General features: G+C 33.7%; 1 protein-coding gene across 1 annotated transcript; it reads right to left on the reverse strand.

Moving 5' to 3' along the window:
* Nucleotides 1–4,182: 4,182 nt before the first annotated feature.
* On the reverse strand, nucleotides 4,183–8,961 carry LOC131072808 (3-ketoacyl-CoA synthase 10). Its single transcript, XM_058009082.2, has 3 exons — nucleotides 8,229–8,961; nucleotides 6,475–7,100; nucleotides 4,183–5,024 (listed from the first exon to the last, which is right to left on the reverse strand). The coding sequence occupies exons 1-3, from the start codon at nucleotides 8,727–8,729 to the stop codon at nucleotides 4,466–4,468; spliced, it is 1,686 nt and encodes a 561-aa protein (XP_057865065.1). The 5' UTR covers nucleotides 8,730–8,961; the 3' UTR covers nucleotides 4,183–4,465.
* Between the last annotated feature and the right edge of the window lie 1,666 nt (nucleotides 8,962–10,627).

A 10,627-nucleotide genomic window follows, 5' to 3' on the forward strand; every position in this document is an offset into this window, starting at 1 on the left:
GAGGAGAATTCTCATTTTCCACTCATGGTTTACTTGACGGTTTATCACTTGAGAGGTATTTACCATTGTTTCTTATAGGTGCATTATGTTTATGCTTTATCTTTCATAGATATGGATCTTGAGCTATGAATAGATTGTTAGTTTTGGAGGATTCATTTGATGGATGGATAGCATGGTTATCGCCTTGTATATATGATTTGATATTATGATGTCACTACAAGGATTTCAAGAGATGGTTTATTGGGCTGATTTCCTTCTTTGGAAATGGTTACTTTGAGTTTGATCTTCTTGGTTAGAAAAGCTTACATCCATGATTGTCTTTGTTGCATGATACATATGTTGGATTTGATCTATGAGATTGAATGGATGGGTGTTATTATGGATTTTCTCTTGGGGTGTTATGGAAGATATCATACATGACACAATTTGCATTTAGAGCCGTATGTAGAAGGGCATGCTACATGCTTATGATTTATAGTTTTTATCTTTGTTTTTTTTTAATCTTCCTAGATGTTTGGTTTCATATGATATTGGTTTTGAGGTTTGGTTGGAGTTGTGGTCATTTTTTGTCACTTTTGATATGGGTGATGACATGGAGGTTCCTTTAATATCGTTTTCCTTTATTAGGTGTGAAAAACATGGGAGAGCTTTGGAGGCTTGTGATGAGAGTTGTACTTACAAGTTATTTGTTTACACGTTTTCATATCTTTGTGGATGCTCATTGGTGCTACATGTTTCTTACACTCTCTATATGATGTTATTAGTGGATCTTTGAATGTCTTGATCACTTTCAGATTTGGCATTGCCTATGTAGTGGTGTGTATGTTCTTCAATGATAGGTTTGGAACTTGGAGCTTATGATTGCATGTTATGGGTTGTACATATGTTAATGATATGAGATTCACTTGATATACTTTGTATATAACTTTGAGGTATGGATAGTTGGATGTGTTAGCACTTATTGTGACTGCTATTTCAACTATGGATATTATATCTTGACAATTACTGATGCACATTGATACCTTTGGATTGAGTGTTTATGTTGGGATATCGATTCAAGGAAGTGTTATTCTTTGTTGTGATAGATAGTGTGACTTATATTTGGATGGCTTCTTATCTTTGCGAAGTGGAGTGATGGAGGATGAGAAAATTCATGCTTAGAATGGTGGTCATATTTTTTTGTGTTACAAGTATCTTGATGGAGCACATGGAGCACTTGGATTCCTTGATGGTATATGTGGCTATAGGGATTGTTTTGTTGTTCATGTTTGAGGTTGCCTCTTACCCCTTATATAATCTATACAAGTGGGAGAATGCTAGGAATTAGGTGTTGTACACCTTGCATAATGTTTTAATGTATTATTATGTATGTGTTGCACCTAGGGGCCTAGAAGTACGTGCATCACTAGGAGTTAACATTCTTGGGGCCACTTTATGTATTGAATGTAATAAGAAAAATCTATTTATTAAATATTTAAGGAAAGTTATTTAATAAAGTACCCAATATTAAATGTGGGGTCAATGATTATGTAATCTCATGGTTTTAGTCACGTGGTTTTTTGTAATACCACTTGTTGGTTTAGTGTGAGATTGTTTTGTAAAAGAAAACACAAGGGTAGTTGTCTAAGGTTGGCTAGTTGGGGTTTTGAGTCTTCTTCTAAAGAGTGCATATGTGAAGCATGACATGTGATGTGTGGATTCATGCTTGGACACAAGGAGGATGCATTGGAGAGGCTTGATGTTTCAGAGGTGTTCATGGAGGCTTTTAAGATGTATTGCAATATTTATTGTTGAAGTATACATGAGTTATGGATACTTTTGGAGGCTGGGTTTTTCCCTCTTGATATTTTTTGCAGGGTATATATTGTGTCATCTTTTGATGGTATGTTCTCTATTCTCTTGCTTGTGGATTCTGAATACTTATTTACATAGATTTTATTTTGGGTTATGTGCAAATTGTCATTGTGTGGCTGCAAGTTTCCTTTCAAAAGCTAGTAATTTAGTCATGTTATTGTTTTAAGGAGTGGGCAATTGGTATGATCGTTATAGGTGTCTTTAAGGTTTCTATTTTTTACTTTAGCTTGTTTGGTTAATGGGTTGCTGATCTTTTGTTCTCTATATTTACGTTAGGACATCTTTGGGTATCATAATGTAATAAGATTTTGCTAATAACTAAAGGGCATGATCCCCATGGATCATATTTATCTATTAAAAAAAAAATATTTGACACTTAATTTTATAATCATTTCTCTATAAAATGATATAAAGAGAAATAATAAGTTATACATTATATAGTTTTTTTCTTAAGAAAATTGAGAATTAACCATCAACCATCCAATTTGTTCGATTAGTACCATATGATATCAATAGGCGGTGCCATGATGCCAATAATTGGTGCCATCACATGTTTTTCTTTATATAAAAATAAGGTATAAATTAATTTGTCTCAAAAATTCTAATTTATCTAATGAACAATTATGAACAACTAAAGGTATATTCTAGGAGGAAAATTTAATTCACACACTTTAAGAATTAAAATTCCACAATAGGTCCTTTGTGTTAATATTCTTGTACTAAGAGTTGGGATAATCATAACAACTCTTGTTCTTGTATCTCTTCTCCTCTATGGTCAATATGTGTACATTACACTTGGGCATAATGATCTTTATCTCTCTCTTCATCAATATTTTCATTGATGTTGTAGATTAATTTCATTCTTACCTTAATTAAATTCATTCTCAACTTAAGTATTCTTTGTAAACATTGAATGAGGTTGTTTTAATCTTTGTATTAAACTTGTTTCTTCATGTTGCAAAGAACTTTTGTCTCATGTTGTGGAATGCAAATTGAGATTAATAGTTAATTTGTGTTTTTATATTCAATTGAATGTCATGTGGCAATTTATAATCACTTTTATTCACAATCAAAAGCTTAAGTCAATAGAGCCACTCAATCACATCAACAACCACCAATATGAGGGCATAAAATAAAAAGTCGAACCCTTAGCCATAAAAATAAAAGAAGAGGTACAAAGTCATTATTTGATCATTGAATGATAACTAACAATTTTTTAAATATAATTATTTAATTTTAAACTTCACCTAACTTAAGATATGGTATGAAACAATTTCAAAGAAAATAACCAAAGAAACATCATGTTTGTATGTTTCAACACATAAAGATAATTGTATGTATATTATAGTACTGTGAAGATAAATTATCAATTATCATTGAATCATAAATTATTTCTTGTACAAAATTTAAAAAGAGAAAGAAATAAAATAAAATAAATAAAAATAAAATCACAATTTAAATATGAAAATATAAACTTTCCCCTTGAACAATTTAAAACATGCTAAAATTTAATGTGATCCTATACCTGTAATATTATGTTTCTGTACGCAAATTTCTATTCTACAGTTGACACCTACTTTAAAATTAGAATTCTATCACCATAATTGCACAAACTAAGGTTTAGTGTTAAGTGACTAATTCACATTAATAAAGCACGCGTCACATTAATAAAGCACGCAGCAACCCATGCATTAATAAATTGCACCACAATCAACGTGCCAATTTTGACCTGCCTTCGATTTAGAAGGTTTAACAAATCGAAGACCTCTCACAAATGTTATTTATAGCCATGAATACAATTACCTATTAAATATTTAATAGGAAAATTCTAATCCAAGGAATATTCTAAGTGGTTAAGGCTGATAGATTGCACCAACGTTTAGATCTGGTTTCAAAATGTTATATCCATACATTCTGTTATATGACATTCGTGAAAATCACAGTCAATAACACACAAATGTCATATAACACGACGTATGAATATAACATTTTGGAGCGCCCGTTTAGATCACTGCTTAATTTATTATGTTCTTTTGAACCAAAAGCATTCTTAACAATACACAATGATTCCAAAAGCATTCTTAACATTAGAGAAGATTCAGTAGCATGATTTTTCTTATTGTACCTGGGAAAGCCTGAAGACACATCAAGATTTATTCATGATATTAAAAGGTATTTAGTTTAATGAAAAGTTTATATAGTAGGTATTAGATGATATGAGTTAAAATTTTCTACAATACAAACAAAAAAATAATTTACTCGTGACTGAAAGCTAAATTATCTCCATGACATTCAAATGACCTTGAACACTTATTTGCCAAAAAGACATTCATGAAAACACCAGATAAATTGATCTATTAAATGGATAAACCATACACATAAATAAATGACAATGATGTGTTGTGCTTAATTAAGCAAATACTAACACACTTCCTTCTAAGCTAGCAATAATGCAGTCAATCTTTAATGACAGATACTATATTTTCTCTAGCCACAATTCCAATATTGCTGTTTGTCTAAGCCGATAGTAATCATCACAAAACAGCAATTGATTGCCTTGTGCAAATTAAACTAGTAGCTTTGAAGCAAAATAATTATTCCTTCTTCCCCATCAAACCCTTGGCACATCAGGGATCTCCACAGGATACCTTTCAACACAGTCTACCCAGGGATTCCTGTCAGTCTTTTTGACAGTCCTCAGAGCTTTCCACACAGCACTGTTGCACTTGAACCCAGACCCAAATGCAATCTGCCATATTCTGTCACCACTCTTGATCTTTTTCTTGGCTTCCATGTAAGCAAGTTCATACCAGAGAGAACTGCTGGAGGTGTTACCAAACCTGTGGAGAGTCATTCTGGATGCTTCCATGTGCTTGTTGGAGAGACCCAGATTGTTCTGCAACTCATCCAGAATGGTCTTGCCTCCGGCATGGATGCAGAAATGTTCAAAGGCAAGCTTGAAGTCTGGTATATAAGGCTTCACATGCTCCATTTTCAGGACCTTACGACAGACTAGAGTAGCCAAGAACAGGAGTTGCTCAGAGAGTGGGAGAACCAGTGGACCCAAGGTTGTGATATTGGCTTTCAAGGCATGGCCTCCTATTTCAAGCAGGTCCTTGGAGACAAACAAACCTTTCTTCCGCTTGTCATCTTCTTGCTGGTAGACACACCTGCCATATCAATTGAGTTCAGATCAAGTGCTACATTAATGGTTTTTTCATTGTATAGATCCCTGCTCAGATGGAAGAAAGTGTAATGTTTTGTAATGTATCATATCCTCTTTAATTCATACTACATAACTGTGATTAATTTAATAGGTAAAATAAAGCAATCTAGTAACATAAAGGAAAAATCTGAGCATAAAACAGTTTCTCATGCTTATTGCTTGCTACTCAAGATAATAGTTCTATCTAGATATGAAAATAAATTTTAAGTCTGTATCCTTTGGAATCTAGGATCTTCATTCTCAGTTTCCCTACCACCATCTACCAGCCCCTCTGTGGTTCAAGGTGTATCTTATTTTCTTACAATAAAAACTTTGTTAGGTTAGGGTCTTATAGGGAGCTTCATGAATTTTTTTTAAGAGGTTTTTTACAGTCAAAAAAAAATAAAAATAAAAAAATTGCTATAAGATTAATTGCTATATAATTGGTATAGCAGCTCTTACTTTTTTTGAGAGTTTTCTTTCCATAAAAACTTTATTAGATTAGGGTTTCATAGGGAGCTTCAGAATTTTTTCAGAGGTCTTTCATAGAAAAAAAAAAAAAAAAAATTGCTACAAGGTAAATTGAAATCCTGAAAAAATAACAGCCCCTACTTTTTAGGAGTTTTCTTCCCATAAAAACTTTATTAGACTAGGATCCCATGTGGAGCTTGATTTGTTTTAGGAGAGGTCTTTCATAGCAAAAAAAAATAAAAATTGCTACAATTAATTGGAATCTTGAAAAAATAGCAGCCACTACTTTTTTGGACTGCAGATTCGAACAGGTGAGAAAGGTAGGGAGGCTAGAGATTGCTCCACCAACTTATTTCTGTCACTTGTCAATCATCTCAAATTTTTCAATTTTTACCAATTGATCATCTAATGATTTTATATTTATTGCTCTCTTGAATTGAATATGCTAAAATAATATAATTCACTAAACTGCACTACAATATCCATGAGATCATCTCTTTAAAATAATCCTTAAAAATCTCATCAGCACCTACTGAAATCTTTTGAGATCATCTCTTTAAAATAATCCTTAAAAATCTCATCAGCACCTATTGAAATCTTTTAGGAAGGTCCTCTGCACGAAACCACAAGACCAGTCTTAATGTCCAGTGGCATTCTTCAATAATAAGAAAGGTGGAATGTAATTGTATGAATAATTAAACAAAATCTATATCCTTTAATCTTAAATTTGACTATCTTTTACATATCAAAATATCAAATTTAATAATAAACATAATATTTCCAAATCTATATCTTTATATATATAATAAATCAAATAGTTTCAAAATATATTAAACAAATTCAAAGTAATTTTTTCAATTAATATATTTAAGATATCTATACCATATATTATATCAGTATTGACAACATTCAGTAGCACCATTAATAGGACACATATGCCTTACCTGAAACTTCTATCATCGGCTCCTTTGTGAGTGCGAACTATTAGTGAGAGCTCGTACTTAGCCCTTCTCCTGTCTCTCCTCTTGTTAGACAACAACATTGCAGAACACCCCATGCGGAAGAAACAGTTGGGCATGAGCATGGACCTTTCTGAGCCAGTATACCAGTTGAATGTTATCATCTCAGTGCTCACCACAACTGCATAACTATTGGGATGTGCTTGCAGCATGTCTCTTGCCAGATCCAGAGATATAATCCCTGCACTGCACCCCATTCCTCCCAGATTGAAGCTCAAAATGTTGCCTCTCATCTTGTAGTGGTTAACAATCATGGCAGAAAGAGATGGAGTGGGGTTGAACAGGCTGCAGTTGACAACCAAGATGCCTATGTCTTTAGGCCTCACTCTGCACTTCTCGAACAATTCATCCAATGCACCGAACATCACCATTTCTGCCTCTGCTCGGCCTTCTTTCATGGTGGAACATATGCCTGAACCCATTACTGCCTTTGGCAAATATGTCTCTTCCCCCAGTCCTGATCTGTCCAGGATTCTCTTCTGGAAGTCCAGGCTTGCATCGTCAAAATGGCCGGAACTTTTGGCCATTTTGATGAATTCCTCTTTGGAGACCTGACATCACAATAAATAGCAGAAGCCCATGAGTAAAGACATTGATATTGCTTTTCATAATATATACCCCTATTTCAATTGTCATAACATTATTGCTATACTGTAATGAATGTTCATAATGTTACTGCTCTACTGAAACGAATATATCAAGCATATGAAAAAAATTATGATTTTACCACCCTACAAATGCACCTGTACTAGATCCAGCCGGTGCAAAAGAAATTTTTGGGCTACAAAATCTACAACTACTTCCATAAGGCCTAAGATATATTTTCCTCATATAACTAGTTGTATCATGAATAATATTTATTATGATAAATCTGTTTCTCAGCGAGTCTGCTAGAGGATCTTCTAGTTTGGGAAAGCACTACAGCTATGAATAGCTAGCAAATCAAAACCTCCATGATATAATTCACCAGTGATGTTCTTGATCAAAAGACACTAAAAAATATACTGATTATCACCAACTAAAAGAAAATGAAACCCATATGTAACCCACGGAGAAAGAAGATTTTCTCAGTGATGTCTTCCCTGCCATACATCTTTCCTACCGTCCTACAAAACCAGTTCTATCGAATATATAGAATCAAGAATCTGATTACATGTTCACAATACCAACCATTAACCCTTTTTCTTTCATTGCAAAGTTGCAGTTGATCTACTGGCCTATAGCTCTAATCAAAGAATATACCAGACTTTTATAATCTACCACCTTAGAGAATTATCTGTACTTATACATCCCTTTCAAGCACATAGCAAATTTCCATGATACAGAGGATAAAACTAATCATATCAAATCTTCATATACATATTTCTAGCATACAAGGATTTTGATCCTGACACCACTCTGATACTGTGAATAACACTACTACCATCAATCATATCTAAAAAAGGAAAAGAAAGAAAAAACACAAAAAGTCATTTTTTTAAAGCCTGTGACAGTCAAAAGACTACTTTCTACGTTATAAAATTGACAAGAAGATGTCTAGTTGGTATTTGGCAATAACAAATGAAACCCATCAGAATCAACATGAAAAGAATCAGGCCTGAAATACCCACAAAACTAAATCTGTTCTCTCCTATGATATAGGTCTCATTTCATTTCACAGCCAAAGAAAAACGGTGTACCTTGAGATCATCTGATGGCTTGAAGCAAGCAAAGTCCACAAGATAAATAGACCGAGGCCTGGACAAGAAGTAGAGACAGAGCATAAAAACAATAGCCCCAGAGAAAGTAAGGGCAGTTGTCAAATCAAACTGGGGTTGCTCCCACAGTTTCCAGAGATCCTGCTGTCTCAAGCTACCGACCTCTGCACTAAAGGCCAGAAGGATAGCAGGCACTGTAAACAGATAAACAGCATGACTGATCAAATAATGATAACCCAACTTCACATACTTCAAGTTCACAGACTGAAGAAAATCAGGAAGCCTTCTCCTGACTCTAACAGAGAATGTCATGGACCCTGCATTTGGCCCTGTTTCCTGCACTCCCTGGTTCACTATCTCTGTAGACAAAAAGGCCTGCTCTTTGGCCATTTTGGAACTTTTTCCTTGGTCACTCCGACCCCTCTTCTCAGCCCTTAGGTCTCTTACTGCTTTGTGTTGGAAAGCTTCACCCCCAACAGGCATATAAAGAGTCTGGTGCTTACGAAAGATTTAGGTGGAACTTTATCACGTCTTTGAATGTTCAGAGCTACTACGCACCATGCTGAACACAAGGCAAGCATTTAATGCATCACCAATCTCTTTTGACAATCACACAGTACTTTTAGTAATATCATGAAAGCTTTAGGTAAAATGTATGTGCATTTCACCGGCTACATTGATTTGCCATTAATTGAAGCGTCCAGTTTTCATTGAACCCTTTACAACCAATTTGAGTCCTTGTGGAAGGACCATAAGACACCAAGGGAGAGTGATGGAGGCGGCCGTTTTGATGTCTATCGGACAGACATGGCAGAGGCATTCTTCCGCCTCTGCGTTGGCAGCTGCCCCACGCCTCTTGCATGCTCACCATCCCCGCTTAAATATCACTTAATGAAAGTCAACTAACACTTTGCTCGTTTAATGAATGCTGATTATAAAAGTTTGCACTAGTTCCCAGCTATTAGCCTATGACCCCTAGTTAAGTCTACGAAGTCAGCTGAGTGCAAGACCATAAAAGTGTCTTAAATGATTTTGGTATAATGGATATTCTTTAGTCTTCAGCTGTTAGTCAATAAGTTTCTTAAAGTTTGTACTCTCATGTTTGGATTCAATTGTGTATAAAATTTGTCAATGGAGTTTTGATTTCTTGATAAAGGAATGGTTTTGAAAAAATTTTGTGAGGATTATCTATTGTTGAGTGCAAGGCCAAAAGGTGGCTTAAAGGACTTTTGTACCATTCAACTTAATTTCATCAGATTTCCACAATCCATAACTATATCATTTAGATTTCTCCATGATAGAAAGTGTAGGAGATGTATCGTAGAGTGTGATTTGAAACGCTGATGCAAAAAACTTCACACAATCAAATCTAAATGATATAAATATTAACATTAAATGTTTGTATTAATAAATAATGTTTCAAAAAAAAGAAAAAATTATTATTATTATTTTTTATAATTTTAATATGATCTAATTTTTCTATTTTAATAAACCTTAAAATTATATATCTATATATTCAAAAACCATTTTCTTTCAAAAAAAACGATAAACTAAATTTAAATTCTTAAAAAAAATAGTAGCTCGATAAGTAATTTTATTCGATAATATTATACTCTGATTTAACTTTAACAACAATATAAAAAGGAAAAAAAGTTTTTCCGCTTTAATACTTTTAAACCTGTAAAGTTGAAAGTGAAAAAAGGTGGTTTGTTTTAGGAAGTTTTTGTATTAATGAAACAATTAAATTAGCTTATAGTACGTAGACTTTTGGACGCAGACATCCTATCTACAGAGAATTTATTTGACTGAAGTTGCTGACTATCTATGTTATCCATTAATGCGAATCATTAAATTCTCCGTCTACTAACGACAGATACTGAGTACGTAATATTATTTTGTTATCTGATTTTGGCGTAAGTTGGGAGTCTGGGACGTTAAGTGGGATCTAATCCCTGGAATAGCTATCCACCGTTGTGTGTGGGATTTATTTCTGTATGTTGAATTGGTCCACGTAAACCAGAAATATTAAAAATATGACCAACTTCTTCTGTCAAATTAATTTCAACGGATAAGCGAGGCATCAGAGTGTTCACACGGTGCGGATAAGACAAACAAGTCAACGGGCTTGCAAAGACAATAATTACCTTGAAGGCATTTGAATAACTTTAAGAGATGATTTCATAATTCAAAAACACCATAATCTGTCATGGAGTAAAAGTAAATAGAAAAATAAGTAATAGATGTTGGTTTTAGTTTAGAATATGTTTGTTTAATCAATATTTAGGATCTTATTATGATTTTATTATTTTATGGATTTTTTATCATTTCAATGAGAGTGTGATTCAAAATGTTAATGCAAAGAAACACACAATCTAAATGAA

This window comes from Cryptomeria japonica, chromosome 2 (assembly GCF_030272615.1).
Source record: "Cryptomeria japonica chromosome 2, Sugi_1.0, whole genome shotgun sequence".
In the NCBI taxonomy this organism is placed as follows: domain Eukaryota; kingdom Viridiplantae; phylum Streptophyta; class Pinopsida; order Cupressales; family Cupressaceae; genus Cryptomeria; species Cryptomeria japonica.

Bases quoted from the DNA above. Each gene is read 5' to 3' on its own strand.
- LOC131072808 (XM_058009082.2), bottom strand. From the start codon at position 8,729: ATGCCTGTTGGGGGTGAAGCTTTCCAACACAAAGCAGTAAGAGACCTA. The intron at 7,101-8,228 runs GTACACCGTTTT...TTGTGATGTCAG, and splicing joins AGCCATCAGATGATCTCAAG to GTCTCCAAAGAGGAATTCAT. The intron at 5,025-6,474 runs GTAAGGCATATG...TTGATATGGCAG, and splicing joins GCCGATGATAGAAGTTTCAG to GTGTGTCTACCAGCAAGAAG.